The sequence below is a fragment of the Schistocerca americana genome, chromosome 1 (genome assembly GCF_021461395.2).
Source record: "Schistocerca americana isolate TAMUIC-IGC-003095 chromosome 1, iqSchAmer2.1, whole genome shotgun sequence".
NCBI classification, from domain to species: Eukaryota; Metazoa; Arthropoda; class Insecta; order Orthoptera; family Acrididae; genus Schistocerca; species Schistocerca americana.
In genome coordinates, this window is record NC_060119.1 from 814,304,846 (window position 1) to 814,327,531 (window position 22,686).

At 40.9% G+C, this 22,686-nt stretch overlaps 1 protein-coding gene across 1 annotated transcript in view; it reads left to right on the plus strand.

Moving 5' to 3' along the window:
• The first annotated feature begins 2,717 nt into the window (after nt 1–2,717).
• The window catches only part of LOC124594351 (glutamate-gated chloride channel-like), a 180,465-nt gene continuing 160,496 nt past the window's right edge, over nt 2,718–22,686 (plus strand). Inside the window, exons 1-2 of the mRNA XM_047132721.1 lie at nt 2,718–2,803; nt 22,248–22,351. Coding sequence (XP_046988677.1) covers nt 2,727–2,803; nt 22,248–22,351 — 181 coding nt within the window. The 5' untranslated portion in view covers nt 2,718–2,726. The remainder of the gene's footprint in view (nt 2,804–22,247; nt 22,352–22,686) is intronic.

Here is a 22,686-nt window from a genome sequence, read left to right on the forward strand (position 1 = left end):
TTTTTCACAACAATTTAGATGTGTAACTAGAACATTGGTGCATTTTCCATCAGTTGTGGTAGTGTATATTGGCTTCTGTTACTTGAGCTGCAAGAAGTTTGTCAAGCAGGAGTCCTTTGCAAACTCTGGCGAGAATCAGCGATCCATACAGTCGTCAGGTGTATGCTTACAGGTAATACACTTATTAAACTCCCCTTTGTCCAACACAAGCAGCTCATAGTTGAATATATTTCCTGCAAAAAATAAATAAATAAAGACAGTACCTTACACCCCAACCTTTTTCCAGCCAGCTTGTAGGTGAAAGGTAGATTTTGAGTGTATCTCCTGCTAGTTTGGAGAGGTATTGTGAAGTTTTTCCCTGCAGGATAACACCAGTTGCGTGGCATCGTCATGTTTTGAGCTGTATTGCGATTTTAGGCACACTAATGCTATGCATGTAGTTGTGTAACTAGGTCTGATCTTTATGACTAATTTTGTAATTGTGTGTGCGAATTCCTAAGGGACCAAACTGCGAAGGTCAGCGATCCCTAGACTTACACACTACTTAAACTAACTTAACGCTAAGGACAACACTCACACCCATGCCCGAGGCAGGACTCGAACCTCCAGTGGGAGGGAATTATGTATTTAGAACCGATCTTTATATCAGTTTCCCAAACAAAAAAAAAAGAAAGTACACTAACCTAACCTTCCTCTCCTGCATCTGGGCAGTTTCCATGTGTTGAGCACTTGGTCTTTCTGTCCAGAATTACCAGGGTTCGAGTCCTAGAAAGGGCACCACCATTTCTAATTCAAAGACAATTCCAGGGAGGGTTGTGGTGTCGAACGTCAGCGCAGCCCTAGGACAAAGAAATTCCTGCCAAAATTCGAAATCCCCACTAAAATTCGAAATCCCCACTAAAACTCGAAATCCCCACTAAAATTCGAAATCCCCACTAAAATTCGAAATCCCCACTAAAATTCGAAATCCCCACTAAAATTCGAAATCCCCACAATGAGTGTAGTCGGGGTTGGGGAGGGCTGGCGTGGGAAGGGAAAAATGCCTGGGACCCATGTGCAGGTCTGAGGTAAACACATGATGTCATCTGGGGCTGGGAGGGTATATCAATTTGATATGACAATTGCACCAACACCGGCATCTCCCTTTTACTGCCCTCCGCCTTGAAAATATTATTGTTAATTAACCAGTTAAATAATGAAATGAACTGTAGCTATGATAGACGTATTTCCTGAGACATTCAGTGGATTTGAAAATTCGCGGCAAAACGTTTCCAATGACACAAAATCACGATTTTCTGCATCGTTAAGAGTGCGCCATCGATTTACTCATAGTAGTACCAAGTGATTTTACATACAAATGTATTTCTTGGAATTGACAGGAGCAACAGGCAGCAAAAGGTCATTATTCACAATGTTGATAACGGTTCTGATGTGGGATCTGAGTGGGGTACTGTCAAGTGGGGGTGCCCCAGGGATCAGCGTTGTGGCCACTCCTGTTCCTTATTTATATAAATGATATGCCCTCTAGTATTATGGGTAACTCTAAAATATTTCTGTTTGCTGATGACACTAGCTTGGTAGTAAAGGATGTTGTGTGCAACATTGACTCGGTTTCAAGTAGTGCAGTAAATGACCTCAGTTCATGGCTTGTAGAAAATAAACTAAGGTTAAATCACAGTAAGACTCAGTTTCTACAGTTTCTAACACACAATTCAACAAAACCTGACGTTTTAATCTCGCAGAACGGGCATATGATTAGTGAAACTGAGCAGTTCAGATTTCTAGGTGTTCAGATAGCTGTTGTGGAAAGCCCACATTCGGGATCTTGTTCAAAGACTTAATACTGCCATTTTCAATATTCGAACGTTATCAAAAGTGAGTGATACTTCGACACGTAAATTAGTCTACTTTGTTTATTTTCATTCACTTATGTCGTATGGTATTATGATTTGGGGTAACTCTTCCCATTCTAGAAGGATATTTTTGTCTCAGAAACGGGCGGTTCGGGCAATAAGTGGTATGAGTTCACGAACCTCTTGTCGACCTCTGTTCACGAGTCTGGGTATTTTGACATCGGCCTCTCAATATGTATATTCCTTATTGTCTTTTCTTCTTACCAATTGGTGTTGTGTGATGTCCTTAGGTTAGTTAGGTTTAATTAGTTCTAAGTTCTAGGGGACTGATGACCATAGATGTTAAGTCCCATAGTGCTCAGAGACATTTTCTTACCAATTTTAGTTTATTTCCAATAGTAAGCAGCTTTCACTCTGTTAATACTCGGCAGAAATCAAACCTCCGTTTGGATCGGACTTCCTTAACTCTTGTGCAAAAAGGTGTGCAGTATACTGCTGCATCCATTTTCAATCAGCTGCCACTCGAATTCAAAAATCTTAGCAGTAATCTACGCGCTTTCAAATCGAAACTGAAGAGTTTCCTCATGGGTCACTCCTTCTATTCTGTCGAGGAGTTCCTTGAAAAATTAAGCTGATTCTTATTGTATTGCTGATAGCGTTTACTTAAACTTATGGACTAACTCTTTTTCAGATTCATGTTATTACTTTTATGTTGTAGTATCATGTACTGACACGTTCCATGACCTGGGAGATTTGCTCCTCAATTTGGTCCTACGGAACTTGACGTGTAAATAAATAAATAAATAAATATACAAGTTGAAGTGGAACGTGTATTAATTGCAGTAATATGAATGCTCCCCGTTTGCAGGGACAATGGCGGCCTTAACACGGTGGCTGCCAGGACACTTCCACACGCTGGTGCTGATGGCTGCGGTTCTGCCAGAAGCCTGGTAAGTGCTAGATCTAGTGTCCATGACGTAGTTACAGGTCTTGAGACTCTATGATTAATTTATATATGTTTAACCGCTCAAAGTCCTTTTGAACCGTAAGAGGTAGTCCAATGTATGGAAAAAGTAAATAAACTGTTTATCATTTCAAACATTATCGGCGTAACTGTTAATGTATTTATTCCATTGTGAGCCAAGGCGTTCGGTTCTTCGTGGAAAAATAGTTGCTGTTGCCTACGGAGCAATGATTGTAACCTCGCGTGCACCTCTTCGTCCGTTTCAGATCGACGGCCACGAATGTCTTTCTTTAGGGCTCCAAAAAATGGAAAATCACGTGGACAGAGCTCGATAATATGTGGAAGATGTGTACGTGCAGGCCCACATGTTGCCAATCTTGTTTTGCGTATGCTGCAGAGGTTTTGGTGTGAAGCTCTTATACATCCTCGATGCAGGCCCGACCTCTCTCCAAGCGATTTACATTTTTGAAGAAAGAGATTCATGGCCGTCGATTTTCTCCGGACGATGAGGTGCACACCAAGGTACACAGTCGTCGCTCCGTACGCAATCTCATGCATTTTTCCATGAAGAGAAAACTTCACTTGAACACACAAATGTAAAAGATGAGCGTTAAGTTCCTCGTTTGTATCCCCCTTGTGTTTGTAGATTTCGCTTTTAAGCCAACCCCACGAACATTAACCAAATGGAGTAACATGGAGGCCTAGAAGGCCAAGAAATGACCCCGTACGAATGAGCTCAGATCAACAACACAGCACCTGTTTATAAGAACTCCGAAATGACTTGCAGTGGACGGTGGACTTCTGCGATGCAAAGTACATAATTAAAGAAAACATGTGATCACAATGTTTCATTTACTATCACCTGCATATGTCCCGTTCCCATTGTTTTCGTCAGTTTCCTGGGAAACTGTTAAGAACAGGTTATACGTTCGTATGGCGTTATTGTTCAGAATCACTAATCCTATCACCACCCAAAACATGTACCTTTCCTCCTGACTCGCCCAAAATAATATGAGAATGACTTTAATATAGGAATTCCAAATTAAACATGAATTTCCCTAATGACACTGAAACTGGTACATAATTTGGGATTGCCCGATTACTCCTACGCCTGCCGCAACCGTGGTACACTCTCCTTAGGGACTGCATTTTCAAACTGATTCGGCGAAAATTTAAGTGTAGATGGAGAGGAAGCGTAGATGGCGAACGCCCACTAAGTTTACAAATGACGACCTGTCGGGAGTACAAAGAAGCAATAACCACGGAAGATCTTTGTGTAAGTGAGCGGTCGGCAGTGACATGTAACCAAACATAAACAGTAGCGGACAAGTCAGTGGCAAGTCGGTGTGCTGTGTGGTGCCAGCGCTGTAGTCGATTATACTGCAGACGAAACAATGTAGCCTCGTATATTTACTATTGCATCAGTTACATCTCGTACTCCAAAGAGCATCAAACAAATAACCAAAACCATTACAGGTCCTGTAAAGTAAAGTTTTTTCGTTCCTCTATCTCTCTTTTGGAGACAACGCACATTAATTACCGCCCACGGCGGTATCTAGAGTATCTGTGAACTCTTCTGATGTAAAAGACGTTTAACAGACAGAAATGTGTGCTATTGCCACAAGAGCGATGTCCGGTCAGTACCCGCGGAAAGAGTACCAGCAGTTTTCCACTGTATAAATTAATTTCTCTCTCTGGCAAAAGTGAATTCCTCATATTAGTGTCAGATCGGCGCACTTCATTTAACTTGGCAGATACTCGTTTGACGTATGAGACCACGGTCGCCTTGCGATTTACTACAATCAGAGGGCGCTTCTTGGCCGTGACGAAGCCAGTGTGTAGATCGCACCGAGCTCACCCCTAAACGTCTCTGGACTAACCAGTCCGCCATATGAGGATAAAAGGTAAACTTTGGCAACATACACGTGCGGTGGAGGCAAAGCGAATTCATCCTCAAAGGCGAAACTTCAAATGCGGTCAGAGTAATCGCGGCAATGAAACTATTATAGATCTGCGACTGTGAATACCAGTGTCGACTGGGAACCATTTCTGAAATTTTCACTCAGTTCCTTACTTGCTCCTCATACAAGTCAAATATTATTGGCAATACCAACATCCTTTTTAACAGTAATTTATCTTCCTCTTCTTCCATTGTTGTCACTTCCGATCTTGTGTGTGTCATACACAACAGAAGTATTTCCTTTATAGCTTAAGGGAACCGTAACAAATTACAGGGAAGACGGCTTTACAACTAGGAGATCATAAATAAAGAAATGAGAAGACGCTGTTTCAAAACAATTACACTGGCAATGTCATTATTTATTTGTATGTTTACATCCGGAAATATTGGCAATAGAATACAAATATCAGCGTTTTCGAAGATTAGCATGCAATTAATTTGCATTAACCATCGAAAATATTTTTCCGGTTACAAGTTTTGGAACTGAACGCGTAAGATGTCGACGGTCAAGAATAGAAGAAAGAACTCAGATGCTCTCTCTCTGGCGATAGGTACTGGTTTCTACATCCAAACTATTACGGCAGTGACCGGTAATATGCGTAGCGCTGCTGTTCTCCTCGTACTCTTTAGAATGTCTACAATATTTCTTGTAATAATTAAATGAAATTAATACGTTTCCAAAAAAATCTCAGCATGAGTAAATCTGATACAGAGTGCAATGTTCTATAAAGAAAAGAAGGTCCCGCTATGTACTGCTAGAATTTGTTATAGGAAATAAACGTAACAGTCATATTTATGTTCTACTATCACCCTACCTACAACTGTGAGATAAATTCATTTGCACAGATTTACAACATAAATAAACAGAATAGTTCTAACCTTGTTTCGACCTGAGTCGAAACAAGGCCCCGGGTGAAGACAACATTCCATTAGAACTACTGACGGCCTTGGGAGAGCCAGTGCTGACAAAACTCTACCATCTGGTGAGCACGATGTATGAGACAGGCGAAATACCCCCAGACTTCAAGAATAATATAATAATTCCAATCTCAAAGAAAGCAGGTGTTGACAGATGTGAAAATTACAGAACTATCAGTTTAATAAGTCACAGCTGCAAAATACTAACGCCAGTCCTTTACAGACGAATGGAAAAACTGGTAGAAGCCGACCTCGAGGAAGATCAGTTTGGTTTCCGTAGAAATATAGGAACACGTGAGGCAATACTGACCTTACGATTTATCTTAGAAAATAGTTTAAGGAAAGGCAAACCTACGTATCTAGCATTTGTAGACTTAGAGAAAGCTTTTGACAATGTTGACTGGAATACTCTCTTTCAAATTCTAAAGGTGACAGGGGTAAAATACAAGGAGCGAAAGGCTATTTACAATTTGTACAGATACCAGGTGGCAGTTATAAGAGTCGAGGGACACGAAAGGGAAGCAGTGGTTGGGAAGGGAGTGAGACACGGTTGTAGCCTCTCCCCGATGTTATTCAATCTGTATATTGAACAAGCAGTAAAGGAAACAAAAGAAAAATTCGGAGTAGGTATTAAAATCGATGGAGAAGAATTAAAAATTTTGAAGTTTGCCGATCACATTGTAATACTGTCAAAGACAGAAAAGGACTTCGAAGAGCAGTTGAACGGAATGGACAGCGTCTTGAAAGGAAGATATAAGATGAACATCAACTAAAGCAAAACGAGGATAATGGAATGTAGTCGAATTAAGTCGGGTGATACTGAGGGAATTAGATTAGGAAATGAGAGAGGATATAAAATGTAGACTGGCAATAGCAAGGAAAGCGTTTCTGAAGAAGAAAAATTTGTTAACATCGAGTATTGATTTAAGCGTCAGGAAGTCGTTTCTGAAAGTATTTGTGTGGAGTGTAGCCATGTATGGAAGTGAAATATTGACGATAAACAGTTTGGACAAGAAGAGAATAGAAGCTTTCGAAATGTGGTGCTACAGAAGAATGCTGAAGATTAGATGGGTAGATCACATAACTAATGATGAGGTATGGAATAGAATTGGGGAGGAGTTTGTGGCACAACTTGACAAGAAGAAGGGACCGGTTGGTAGGACATATTCTGAGGCATCAAGGGATCACAAATTTAGCGTTGGATGGCAGCGTGGAGGGTAAAAATAGTAGAGGGAGACCAAGAGAAGAATACACTAAGCAGATTCAGAAGGATGTAGGCTGCAGTAAGTACTGGGAGATGAAGAAGCTTGCACAGGATAGAGTAGCATGGAGAGCTGCATCAAACCAGTCTCAGGACTGAAGACAACAACAACAGTTCTAACCACACAAATGTACGAATCTGAGTGTGGCCATAGGTATCCAGAATCGTTTATGGCATTAACAAAGGAGACTTTTTACTATAGAAACTACTGGAACTTCACTTCCTCATGTTACAAGACAAAAAAGAAAATTAAATTTAGAAAGAGCAAAAAATTAAACTTACAATCTGGGACCAATGACATTAGTATCTGAGATTGTCCACGGGTAAATCAGACCTTCGATTATCATAATAAACAAGGTCAAGACACAGTAATCCAGAATCTAATGTCAGTGATTGGATCTTTAGTCATAAGTGTGAAGACGAACCGGAATAGGAATTTATATTACTGATCCTGCCGACTAAATTTCTAAATAATATGCGCACAAAGTAACTAGGGCGAAGATTAACAGTTGTAACTTAGTTTCCTTTTATGTCAATGCACTTTACCGAAAATCATTCAGCCAGTAGACTCCATGCGTTAAGTGCAATTCTGGACGGCCTGCGAAACTCATCGACGTTTACCATTAATTCTTCATTAGTTTAAAAACCCTTTTCCAGAAACATTTTTCTCCATAAAAAAGAACAGATGGTGGTCGTAGACGAATGCAGTAGACGTCATAACAATTTCTACTTCAGTTATCTCACTCTTGATGGGGGTTGGGGGGGGGGGGGGAAGGGGGGCAGATGCTTTTTCCTATTGACAGATTTCTTTCTCCAAACCTGTTCTCGTGATGTTTTACAGCCAGTAGCTCTAGAGGGATTTCATAGCATCCGTCTGTCACTGAATTACTTTTTGAGGGTAATCTATAAGAAGAATTCCTTTTGCCTCCTACGTAACATTTGTCAACCTTTCTGCGCGCTTCAACCACAGTAACATATTGCGAATCAAAATAAATCAGATTCTTTTCAAAAGAACTTTGATGGTCCTGAGCAATTCGTTTCTGCTTTTTAAAAGCTATACCTTCAACAAAATTGTCATCCATTTAGTGCATAAACATAGTTAAATAATAACTTCGCGTTGAGTTCAAGGTCAAGATACATGCTTGCACAGCAAAATTACATCAGCAACACCAACAAAAATGGAATCACAAAACATTGTGGTCATAAACACTTCCTTAAAAATCCATTTGTGTCATGAAGTGTTCAAAAAGCCCACCGTTAATTGCGGTAGACGTTTACAGTGCCGGCCGAAGTGACCGTGCGGTTAAAGGCGCTGCATTCTGGAACCGCAAGACCGCTACGGTCGCAGGTTCGAATCCTGCCTCGGGCCTGGATGTTTGTGATGTCCTTAGGTTAGTTAGGTTTAACTAGTTCTAAGTTCTAGGGGACTAATGACCTCAGCAGTTGAGTCCCATAGTGCTCAGAGCCATTTGAACGTTTACAGTCGGTTGTGCAAAGACGTCTGGGAATATTGGAAAGATTCCTTCGATATTATTGCACTTGCTGCAACAAGGCAATCTTTTAGATCCCCTCGGCTCGTCAGAACTTGTGCACGGACTTCCCGTTTGAGTGAACGTGCAGCACAATTGGTGACGCCTTCTCGCCCAGTTCAATGATGCAACCCTGATGCTAGTACCCCAGACATTTTCGTATTTCTAGTGATACTTCCTCTATGGAAGCTGGTAGCAATTGAGTAACAAACTGTGCATATGTTTCACCCGTTAAGGTTTCTTAAGGGTATTAAGGACAGTCATGTAGTTTCCAATAAGCCCGCGCTAAACGTTGACCAGTGCGGCTTCTCAGGAGCCCAGTAGTGTGTATCTCTGACTTTAAGCTTTCTCATGGGATTTAAAGACAGCTTTATCAGTAACGATAATTCTCTGCAGAAAGAACCGATTGTCCTGAAGTCGCATCAGAACCGAGTGACAGTAAACCATATGATTTCTGGAATCCCGCTCGTTCATCTGCGAGTGAAGTCACACATGATACGGATGGAAGCCGTCTGCGCAGAAAATGCGAGAAATTGTGGGCTGACTTATTCCAAAGGCACTGTCAGTTTCTCTGGAGATAACATGTGGATTATGAGCAACAGCTGCCACGAAAAACATTGCGTGCGCTCCGTTCGTTGCAGTCTTGCTACTTGCTCTGTGCACAGTATGCTAGTGCCCACCCAGTAACAATATTTTGCGCATTCGCTTAATTAGCATCCTGCTACATTCTTCATACAAAAGTAGCGTAGGGAAGGTGGGGATAAACCCCGCACTGTTCAGAGCTTCTAATATTGTGGTGAATGAAGAGGTAGATTTTCCGGCAGTATTCAGTTGAAGTCATAGGTTTGATTGTTACCTGCAACTCATCCAGATTCCGGCACCATCTGATTATTAATAACAGAATAATTTACAATATGTAAAGCAAAACTTTCCGGTTCTTACCCCACAAAATTGGGTGAATCCTTGCACTGCGTAACTTTGCCCCATTTGATATAAACATGGATAAAACTGATGATTTCATAATGAAAACACTTGAAATGACCCTTAGCTGCATTGTAGTCAGGTTGCTCAACACAATATTGAACTGAAATGTCTCGTAAACTTAAATATAATGCTTAAAAATCTTTGTACAAAAATAATATTTTCTTTTCCACGAAAGGACGATTGGTTGTTATTTTTGCAGTCTTCAGTCCGAAAACTGGTTTGATGCAGCTCGTAACCTCCCCCTTCCTAATCGGCCCACTGGATTGCGATATATCTGAACCGTAATTGCATATGCCGAATGAAAATTTACAATGAATAAGGCTGTCGTTACCAAAGAAAAATAACACCGGTTAGTTGGAGGTAAGTAAACAACAGACTTTTCTGAAGGAAGAATCTCTTCTATATTTAAGCTAATTTAGATGATAACTTTGAAATGGGTGGAACATAGTGCAATCGCTCACGAATCGGGGAAAGGGTATCACGTAGTATTTACAAAAAAATCTCTGCTAACACAAAGAAAACACTGATTAGCTGAGAAAGGGACAATTAAACGTTCGCCAGCCCGCTAGGGCAATGAATCTCTAGAATCTTGAGAAAGGTAATGGCGAAGAAATTTAAGCAAATAATCACTGGCATGGCAACAGAAGGGAGTCACGCTTTGCCGCAGCACAACAGTTCACGAGAAAATAAATGAATCAGAAAGCACTGAGTTTGCAGTTACTTATTCTGAAATACTAAATTTCGAAAGTAACGTTAAATGAAATTACTGGTTAAATAAATGACCGGCTTAACTTGAACTTTGTTAGGTAAGAAAATAAATTTCGGTAACCTCAGTGTAACGTAATGCAAAAGTTAGAAAAAGGCAAGTAATTTACTTTTGATTATAGAAAGACTGAAATGAATTTAATTTAAGCAAATGACTGAATCTAGCAGTAAACAGGAAAGCGACATCCCAGGTGCCCTGTAAGTTTTAACAATTGCAAGTTATTATTCAAGTTATTCATACTTTATGAAAGAAATGTTCCTGGGCAGAGCCTCTACATTACTATATTTGTCAGTTAACAACCATACGACGTTGTAGCTGTGCGGACGACGAAGAATGTAGCGGACGACAATGCTGAGCTGCCGTTGTTGTTGCTGCTGCTGCTCGATGAGAAGAACCTCGAGTTGTCTCCAGAGCCACGGATGGTTATGGAACAGGCAGTAGTTGGAACTGCAGCTTCCTCCACCTGTCCACTCCTACCGTGCTCTCAATACTCGCAGGTTAACGAATGAGGCGCGTCTGCGCTGGCGCGAGTATAGTTACACTACTGGCCATTAAAATTGCTACATCACGAAGATGACGTGCTACAGAGGCAAAATTAAACCGACAGGAAGAAGATGCTATGATATGCAAATGATTAGCTTTTCAGAGCATTCACACAAGGATGGCGCCGGTGGCGACACCTACAACGTGCTGACATGAGGAAAGTTTCCAACCGATTTCTCATACACGAACAGCAGTTGACCGGCTTCGCCTGGTGAAACGTTGTTGTGATGCCTCGTGTAAGGAGGAGAAATGCGTACCATCACGTTTCCGACTTTGATAAAGGTCGGATTGTAGCCTATCGCGATTGCGGTTTATCGTATCGCGACATTGCTGCTCGCTTTAGCCGAGATCCAGTGACTGTTAGCAGAATATGGAATCAGTGGGTTCAGGAGGGTAATGCGGAACACCGTGCTGGATCCCAACGGCCTCGTATCACTAGCAGTCGAGATGACAAGCATCTTATTCACATGGCTGTAACGGATCGTGCGGCCACGTCTTGATCCCTGAGTCAGCAGATGGGGACGTTTGCAAGACAACACCCATCTGCACGAACAGTTCGACGACGTTAGCAGCAGCGTGGACTATCAGCTCGGAGACCATGGCTGCGGTTACCCTTGACGCTCCATCACAGACAGGAGCACCTGCGTTGGTGTACTCAACGACGAACCTGGATGCACGAATGGCAAAACGTCATGTTTTCGGATGAATCCAGGTTCTGTTTACAGCATCATGATGGTCGCATCCGTGTTTGGCGACATCGCGATGAACGCACATTGGAAGCGTGTATTCGTCATCGCCATACTGGCGTATCACCCGGCGTGATGGTATGGGGTGCCGTTGGTTACACGTCTCGGTCACCTCTTGTTCGCATTGACGGCACTTTCAACAGTGGACGTTACGTTTCAGATGTGTTACGACCCGTGGCTCTACGCTTCATTCGAGCCCTCCGAAACCCTACATTTCGGCAGGATAATGTACGACCGCATGTTGCAGGTCCTGTACGGGCCTTTCTGCATACAGAAAATGTTCGACTGCTGCCCTGGCCAGCACATACTACAGATCTCTCACCAATGGAAAACGTCTGGTCAATGGTGGCCGAGCAACTGGCTCGTCACAATACGCCAGTCACTACTCTTGATGAACTGTGGTATCGTGGTGAAGCTTCATGAGCAGTTGTACCTGTACACTCCATCCAAGCTCTGTTTGACACAATGCCCAGGCGTATCAAGGCCGTTATTACGCCCATAGGTGGTTGTTCTGGGTACTGATTTCTCAGGATCTATGCACCCAAATTGCATGAAAATGTAATCACATGTCAGTTCTAGTATATTTGTCCGATGAATACCCGCTTATCATCTGCATTTCTTCTTGGTGTAGCAATTTTAATGGTCAGTAGCGTACATCATGCCCAACAAACACTTCCGCACTCTTTCATAAATCAAGCTGCTGTGCCTCCTCTTTACTCACAACGCAACTGAAGCTCTCCATACGCAAAGATAACCAACGGCACAGCTACTAACATTTCGTCGTTGCCATCGATACATTTTAATAAAGTTCCCTTGGCTATTACCCAGCAATTTACAAAGATTTCCTTATACTTACAGTCGGTTATATATAGTCAGAATTAAATACACTAGTTCATCGATTGCGTATTAGATACAATTCCTGTAGTAGAGCAAAAGTACAGCGCAAGTTATCAACGGATATTAAACGGCGAAAATTTTGAATGGGGCAGAAGGTATTTTATCTGCATGCTACTCTATTCTGCGCAAACCTCATCATCTCAGAGTAACTACTGCAGCCTACATCCTTCTGAATCTGCTTACTGTATTCATCTCTTGGTCTCCCCTCTAGTGCTAAATTGCTGATCCCTTAGTGTCTCAGAATGGGTCCTATCAACCGATCACTTCTCCTAATCGGTTGTGGCACAAACTTATTTTCTCCCAATTCTGTTCAGTGCCTCCTCAATAGTTATATAATCTACCCATCTAATCTTCAGCATTCTTCTGTAACACTACATTTCAAACGCTTCTATTCTCTTCTTGTCTAAATTGTTTATCGTTCATGTTTCACTTACATACATGCCTACACTCCATAAAAGTAGTTTCAGAAAAGGGAAAGATGAGAAAAGAAGGCGAAGAAAGGGGGAGGATTGGTAGTGTAATCTAAAAGAGTTGAATCACTGAGGCTAAGCTACCTAGGTACCTACCAAACATTGTAATTTGTTAGGTGGTCTGATTCGTCCTTGCTCTTCTTCTTCTTCTTCTTCTTCTTCTTCTTCTTGAGATACTTCTTCGCCAAAGAAGAAGTACGTATCTATATCTGAGCTACTGTCATGATGTTAAAAGTCTGCATCTGAATTTGAAGAATAATCAACTGAATGATTTATTTTCTTCTTTTTTTTGGCATTGATGTAGTCAAATCTATCTTGCGTCGTTTCGTTTCTATAGCACACTACTTTATTTCTTTGGCACAGCTTTGCTTCTGAATAGCAAGTTTTTCTTTTCCCATACATTCTGCTTCTATTCGTTCTTTACCGGTTATCGACATTAGTAACACAGATTTCAATGCTTTGCCAGAGGTTCCCCTAAATATTTATTTTATACAGCGGAATATTATCTTACCATGAGATAATCTCACCCAGTGTGCGTCGAGTATTATCTTTTGCGGAGGTTATCATTGAATAATTGTAATCACGTTGTTAGAACTGCAGCGATTTACCCCAAAACACTTGCGGGGATTTGCCCCATTTTGCCACTTTTCTGAGAAATCCGTCATTGTTGATTTTGAGGACCAACTGGAACAATTATTTCCATGCGGAAGTGAAGCTTAAATGCAGCGATGTCAACGAGTAATTCGTTGATACTTCTTTTCAATCTCTGCTTTATGCAACGTACAAGCAAAACATTTGAAAAGTTACAAGCAATTAGTACAAAACAGACTTATCACGTTTTATCACCTCTGGAGCAACTTGTCAGGACGCATGGAACATTCAGTTACGATAAGACAAACCTTCCACCCGCAATCATGGTTCTAAATACGCGAATTCAACGGTATTTCACGTTGACACTCGATGGCAGTCATTTCAAAGACTAAGTGCGGGTTTTTACTCCACCCGGTGCTTTACCCCCACCTAACCGACATGTTTCTCTCGTCTTGTGAAAGGTATTTACTTTTTCAAACTCGACAGATTAGGTGCTACATCCGCTCGGGGCACCTTTTACACCGGTATCGCAGAGGTGTAACACTGTTTCGTCCTTATCCGACGTGAGGTATTTCCTTCTCTTAGTAGTAAATCACGAGCTTCAGCATAAGACAGCAGTCGGTATCAACATCAAAACGCATATATCAGTAATTGCTAAATATTATAATTCCTCTGAAGCTAGCTACTAATCTGACTGCGAAGAATACTACGCCGTTGTATCCGTCCGAGTCAGAACTGCGATAATACCAGCAAAAAATTACTATGGTTCCATTTGAAGCTGATACCGATATCTCCGTAATTGATACGGCTACGAGATAAAGAGACTATACGTCGCTTAGAAGGAACTTTTTTCACACTTCGTCTGGCTGAAAACAGACCTACGATATCGTAAACGGTTGCGGAAGCATTTGAGACGAGCGGCGTAGCTGAATCACTCTGTTTATGAGATACGTGTAAGCTACCTCCTTTTCACTTTGACAGCATTTCCATTCTTCTTACTTTTTGTAGATGAATGATCAATTTGCAGTTAGTAAGTTTATAATCTCGTGACACATCTCATTAGCATATGGCATTGCGAGGGTACTGCGCGCCATGAGTGTTAACGTGTAAGAGTAACGCCGCCTTCCGTTCCGCTTTAGATGGCAGTGTGGCCCAACGGGGAGCGAGGGTAGGTTGTCTCTAAAGAGCAGCACGTGATTACAGGCAAGCTACCGCTATAAAGGGAAGAATGTGTGGGCGGGTGGTAGGACGGGGGACGTTCGCACCTAAGCCCTCAGAAATGAATAGGTGTCTCCGCAGTGACAGCCCACTTGTTTAAGTTAAGATGCCAACTTATATAATACTATAATCAATTTCTACAACTGAAACACATTCACAACATAAATAAAGCTGCCACTAAACCTAATAGTACCAGTAACATAACGTTTACCACTTAAAGCTGCGTGTTGTCTGGAACTGTAAATGTATCCTAATTTAATGTATTCTATAGACAATGTCCCCTCATGGAACCTAAAATAATGTTCACCTGTTATCTGAAGATAGTCACTTGATCAAAACTAATTGTCTATGACTAAGTATATGTAGAAGAGCAACAGCAATTCTATATAATGGGACGAAGGCAACAGTGAATCTGGACCAAATGTTGTATTAATCCGTTACTCTTTGTCGTCAAACACAAATATGGCAGGAAGAGGACACCTTAACAACGAAAATAGTTCCTGTTATTGACGTGGCTTGCTTTCAAGCCTCGTCAAAACACCGGATACACTGGCTGAGAAACAATTCAAGCACCCAGTAGGGTAAGACGAAACGAAATTAAACTTCACGGATTGAGAAGATATGTTATATTACTTAAGTGATTACAATATCGAATCACATTTACAAGGAATTTGGCAGTATGAGCCCACTTAGAAGCACGAGGCTGGCCTGGATGTATGCACTAATGCGTTTAGAAATAGTGTCATAAAGCCATTCATCTTGTTCTAATTCAAGCTGACCCTCAACTGTTGTAACTGGTATCCGAGATATTGGCCCTAGGATGGTGTCTACGTCGGAGCTGGCGCCACATGTACTCTGATGAGAGCATACCTGCAGTTCTTCTTAGCCACTAAATTACCTCGACGTCACACAAATAGCTCATAGAGGCACGTTCCATGTATATATGAGAAAAATCCTGCAGAAAAAGGAAACTATAATATTGACCTATCAGACGTAACACGTAGGGACGCAGGGTGTCCACGACGTATGGTCGTATAGCCAGAGTTTCCTCAGTCACTACCAGCAGTGACCTGAAGTCATAGTCAACGACTCCTCACAACATTGGTGATCATCATCGGCCAGTGTGGCGACGACCTGGGAAACGCATTCTTCTAATTTTTGAAGAGGCACAGCAGTGTTACGCCTGGTATTATCTGGGGACCTCAGCATCATGTAGACAGCCATTGGCTTTGACTTCAGGTGACATATTGAAGTGACTGAGGGAAACCTGGTGGCGCAATGATGTCACGGAATTCCCACATCCCAATGTGTTAGCCTTTCATGTGGCAGTATCATGGTGACACTTTTCAAGACGACAATTTGCACAAGCTTGGACGTCAACTCCATACCAGTGCAAGTATCCACCATAGCAAGCATCAATTATTACGGCTATGGGCCAGCTTCCAATAGGAGAAAATATAACAGCGTCATAACACCGTTCCAAACCGAAACATGGCATGTATCCAGACCAGAGATGGTGAAACATCATAATAAGAAGTGCACTCATACCCCCCAAATTGACTCGATTTCGTAAGCACCGATAAGGCGTCACATACCCTGAGTCGGTGATGTTTCACTTTGTTTCCTTTTCCCATTCTGGGTGCTCGTTATCTCGTCACTGACGTAATTCGTGTACATAAATCACGAGGACGTCGGTATCAGGAGAAAGAAAACTGGCGTTCTATGGATCGGAGCGTGGAATGTCAGATCGCTTAATCGAGTAGGTAGGTTAGAAAATTTAAAAAGGGAAATGGATAAGTTAAACTTATATATGGAAGGAATTAGTGAAGTTCGCTGGCAGGACGAACAAGACTTTTGGTCAGGCTAATACAGGTTTAAGGAAACAAAAGAAAAATTCGGAGTAGGTATTAAAATCCATGGAGAAGAAATGAAAACTTTGAGGTTCGCCGATGACATTGTAATTCTGTCAGAGATAGCAAAGGACTTGGAAGAGCAGTTGAATGGAATGGACAGTGTCTTGAAAGGAGGATATATGACGAACATCAACAAAAGCAAAACGAGGATAATGGAATGTAGTCGAATTAAGTCGGGTGATGTTGAGGGAATTAGATTGGAAAATGAGACACTTAAAGTAGTAAAGGAGTTTTGCTATTTGGGGAGCAAAATAACTGATGATGGTCGAAGTAGAGAAGATATAAAATGTAGACTGGCAATGGGAAGGAAAGCGTTTCTGAAGAAGAGAAATTTGTTAACATCGAGTATAGATTTAAGTGTCAGGAAGTCGTTTCTGAAAGTATTTGTATTGAGCGTAGCCATGTATGGAAGTGAAACATGGACGATAAATAGTTTGGACAAGAAGTGAATAGAATCTTTCGAAATGTGGTGCTACAGAAGAATGCTGACGATTAGATGGGTAGATCATATAACTAATGAGGAGCTTTGAATGGAATTGGGGAGAAGAGAATTTTGTGGCACAACTTGACTAGAAGAAGAGATCGGTTGGTAGGACATGTTCTGAGGCATCAAGGGATCACCAATTTAGTACTGGAGGGCAGCGTGGAGGGTAAAAATCGTAGAGGGAGACCAAGAGATGAATACACTAAACAGATTCAGAAGGATGTAGGTTGCAGTAGGTACTGGGAGATGATGAAGCTTGCACAGGATAGAGTAGCATGGAGAGCTGCATCAAACCAGTCTCAGAACTGAAGACCACAACAACAAAAAATCACCGTAGACACAGAGAGAGCTGTTCGGAGTTTGAACTATACCAAGGTGCTGACCGTATGGAATGATTCAGTAAACAGCAGTATTTGATTTCTGAGCACATTGAAAATTACTTCATGCAAAACAAGCAAATCATTATTAGCCTCAATAGGGACAAAGTGCTTCGATAATCAGAAATTTGCCCCATCTACAAATAATGGCTCAGGTAACTGATTCGAAACACAGGGATCATTGTCATTTTACTGACTGATTTTCGAGAGCTTCACATAATATCTGTAATTCGTATTACAGAGCAAATTTTACAGTGCCAATAATGTTTCACGATCAGAAGAATTTTATCCTCATTTCGCAATTAGGAACTAATACGAACAAGTGCAAAAAAATAAGTGGTGAAAATGAATCCAAGTCAAAGTTTGAGACATTTACTAGAACTATCGCAATGAAATATCATTGCGACATAACATTTCGGCGTGTTTCGATGTATGTAAGTGACAAATCCATTTTGTTGGCCGAAGAGGGTCTTTCAATTGAAGTGTTCAAAAGCCTGCTAACTGATGAAATAACTATCAAAGAATGTGTTAAAGTGCGCGCAAATACTGGTGTTGATTTGATTCCAACACATTATGAGATATATCCGAATTATATTAGAAAACTGATGTCTTGCTATTCGCTGATGCGCACTCTGTCTCAAGACGTGCAAACTGGATATTGTGCGTTATGCAATTTATCTGCTTTAGTGTGGAATACTTTGGTGAAAATTAAAAAATGCAAAATTATAACTTGTTACAGACAAGGTACAAGTACAATTTGTTGAGCATGGCGTCAGAAGTGGTACTGTTCACTGTTTCCATAGGCAAGCTGTTCGATAATTACAATAAAAATGACGAATTTTCTATTTTTAATCCAGATGTTGGTTGTCTCTAGAGCGGGGAAATGACACAATACCTACCATTCTCAGATTTTGTGTGACTGTCTGTGAATAGTTTTGATGTAGTGAGCAATCCAGCTGATGGAGACAGAGGTTACATTTTAGAAGTAGACATTGAGTATCCGGAATATCCATGCATTTCACACTGATCTACTAAGGCCTGAAGAAATGATACCGCTACGAAGCATAAACAAGCCAAGAGTTACAAATATTCTATGAGATTTTCAACATTTTATGATAGCAAAATCCCGCGATCCACTACAGAAATTCAAAACATTCCGTGATATTCCATTTATGTCACCATATATCACTATTAATGCTGGGAAACCTATGAACGTAAAAATTCAAATGAATGAATAAGAGTTTTTGGCAAAACTATGCAGAATGTGCAAAAAATGAATGATTACAAGCTAGTAACGCGTTGGGGAGGTAGATATAACTGATCTGATTACAAGACCGCACTTCGAGTGCAGTGTCGTATTAAGTAAAGTTAATTTCCTTTTTAATTCAGTAGACACCGTTTTTGACAAACTCATAGCTGTACAAATGGCTACTTTAGGACACTTCTTCCATTATAGGTGTATGAATGAAGAATTTTGAGGCGAAAAATGGTGAAATGAATCACACAGACACACATAGCTTATTATAACATGCATCTGTCTCCAATATTTCTGACGTTATTAAAAGATACATGGATAAGAGCGTTGAAACTTCTAATTAACACTATAATAACATTTATAACATTGAGTTCATCAATAAAAAGAAAGTTCATTTAATGAAAATCGAGTTATATGAGGACATTATTACAGAATTCATACACTCTCTAAAGTGAAACACAGAGTGCAATGCTTAGAGCGAAAGGTGTGAAATGCTCATCAGCTAAGCATTTAAGTACTGATGATTATTCACAATATGTATTAACTATGTTGATAAATCGACTGTTCAGCATTTTAATCGATTCATATTACATACAGTTTCCAGAAAAATCTGATAAATGCTTCATACTCAGCTATAAAGTGAGCAATATAGCGTGCAGTTATTTTCAAGAAGATATGATTAGTCATCAGCTCTGTGTGTGCAGCAGGAGGCGATATAAAATTTATTAATGTAGCAGTGAAACCTGGCTGTGAATGTAATGTGCTGATATTTTAATATACATGTTGTGTATAATCACTACGTGATCGAAAGTATCCGGACACCTGGCTGAAAACGACTTACATGTTCGTGGCGCCCTCCATCGGCAATGCTGGAATTTAATATGGTGTTGACCCACTCTTAGGCTTGATAACAGCCTCCACTCTCGCAGGCATACGTTCAGTCAGGTGCTGGAAGGTTTCTTGGGGAATGGCAGCCCATTCTTCACGGAGTGCTGCTCTGAGGGGATGTCTCTGTGTCGGTCGGTGAAGCCTGGCACGAAGTCGGCGTTCCAAAACATCCCAAAGGTGTTCTATAGGATTCAGGTCAGGACTCTTGCATGACAGTCCATTACGAGGATGCTATTGTTGTAACCACTCCGCCACAGGACGTGCATTGTGAACAGGTGCTCAATCGTGTTAAAAGATGCAACCGCCATCCCCGAATTGCATATGACGTTCACCGGGCATTCGCCATACAAACACCCTGCCATAGAATCACCCATTTTGTTCCGTGATTCGTCACCCCCAAAAACATACGTTTTTCATATTAGAAGTGACATCCAAAGAAAACATTTTTCTCATAGACTGTTTTTCAATTTTTCTCGTACGATGCTTGTCTGGTGTTCAACGATGGTAACATGGAAGAATTAGGAACCTTATAAGACTAGGATTTGACGCACGTTGCTTCAATGAAAGCCTTTCAAAGAAGATTGATCATGTGCATATTGCTAATTCTGCAACGTCAATGAAACTTATTGCCAACAGTGCACGCCAGAAGGATTAACTGGAAGATAAGAGCTACATTAAAACTAAAAAGACTAAATGTGTGATTATGGCATTAAGATACTCGTTTCTGGCATTAATTCTAATAAAATCTTTTTCCAGTATTGCCCACAATTTTCATTTTTCAGTGTATAAGGAACATTTTCTGCTGAACCATTGCAGATAAAAAGATTAAATTTGTTACATACTTTGTTCATACTATTACACAACTTTTTGTGATGCAAAATTTTTCAAAATGCATTACTGCCAAATTTATTTAAATTATGTGGAAAAAATTTCTATTTATTATTCGTATGAATTTTTAAAAAATTATTGCGTGAGTTCCAAGGTGCTATTAGCCAACTGGTACACAGTTTTGTTTATCTATTCACTAAGACCAACCGACCACATTTTGAAAGATATAAGCTAAGTATCCTTTAAGAAAATGTTCCTCGCGTGATAGTATGTGTTCTAAAAGTGTCCGCCGGCCGGAGTGGCCAAGCGGTTAAAGGCGCTACAGTCTGGAACCGCACGACCGCTACGGTCGCAGGTTCGAATCCTGCCTCGGGCATGGATGTGTGTGATGTCCTTAGGTTAGTTAGGTTTAATTAGTTCTAAGTTCTAGGGGACTTATGACCCCAGCAGTTGAGTCCCATAGTGCTCAGAGCCATTAAAAGTGTCCAGGAATGTCCTGATCAAATTATTAGACAAAAAATTGGGAGACACATCCACATTATAACCAATAACATAATGACAAAAGGGGTAAAACGTGGTTCAATTACCTTTCATAACAGTGAAAGTTGTTTTAGCTTATATGTGGCCATGAATATTCTCATGAGTCCTTAAGGTCATCAAATTTGATGACGACAAGAATGAGAAAGGAGTGACAGCACCAAAGGAAAAGTTGACGGAACATACAAGTAAAAAGTTTATGTTGGGTAAATCGATGGTATACAAATACACGATGCTAAAGAAGTGGAATTCAAATATCTACCATTAAGTGAAGCGCATATAGTAAATATGCCATTGACAATTTCTATACATGTTTTATTAGCGAGCAATCTCTGCAATATTATGTACAATACTAAGAAATACCAACTTCACGAAAACTACACAGGCCGCGCGGGGTAGCCCCGCGTTCTGAGGCACCTTGCTACGGCTCGCGCGGCTCCCGCCGTCGGAAGTTCGAGTCCTCTCTCGGGAATGGGTGTGTGTGTGTGTGTGTGTGTGTGTGTGTGTGTGTGTGTGTGTGTGTGTGTGTGTTTGTGTTGTCCTTAGCATAGGTTAGCTTAAACTAGACTAAGTATTGTGTAAGCATAGGGACCGATGGCCTCAGCAGATCGGTCCCATAGGAACCTACTACCACCACCACCAAAACTCCACAGTTTTCGTCGGACAGAACAGGACTTCAAAGCTAAGAAGGAATATTTGAGAATAATTGATTTTCTATGGGAACTGGCTAATGTAATAACGAGATGACATAGTTTGAAAACTCTCACCATCAATATTATAGTGTCCAGTGGTTTATTCAGTCACATTACACTGCGACCAAACTTTGTCACAGTAATAGTGTATGAGGAGTATTGTCAAACAAATGTGCTGATCAGTGTCTAAGTGTTGAGTTATGCAGTGCATCGGCGGAGAGGTACCGCTTGACTTCTGAGAATACTGGAGTTTATATTGTTTACGGCAGTGTTCACAGATACAGATATTTCATGAAATCAACTTTTCACGATACATCGACCTTCACGGAATTGATTAATTTACATTCTTACGTCTCGTCATCGACTCAAAGCTTACAAAAAATTTTAATGTCTTCCTTAAACGTAAAAAATGCTTCAAATGATCTAATACTGAAACTTAATCAGAACAGAGATACAGACAGTGAAAAATAAGAATGATTCATGGTTGGTTTATGCTTCAAGAAATTTTGAGAAACTGTATTTTCTTATTTTTGATCATAGGGATATCTATCTGGATATTTTTTGTTGTTGCAGTTGTGTGTGGGTGAACAGGAGCCTGCAACAAGAGATGCAGACGCTGGAGTTGTTGCTGCGGCCGGACCGCTACGATCCACAGGTGCGCCCGCCCGGCATCACAGGTGCGTCGCCTGTGTAGCTCTGGGTTGCATAGCAGCAGGCGCGCCGCGCCAGCAAGCAGCTCCCTCTCATTTTACAAACGAGGTTCCTGACACGCATTCCGAGAATGTTTCTTTTTCGATTGCGGAATAAAATTATTGCCTTAACTTCAGAAGGAATCCCTCAAACCTTTAGAGTCAAAACTACGTTTTTGGTACAAGGTCCTCAGAGAGGTGAAGAAACAATGACCTACAGGGAGTTTTTTTTGTTTACATAAAAATTGGATCTGCGTAGCCATAATGTACAGCTCAAAGGGATACATCGAAATGGCGACTGTTAGCACCGACGTAAAACATTG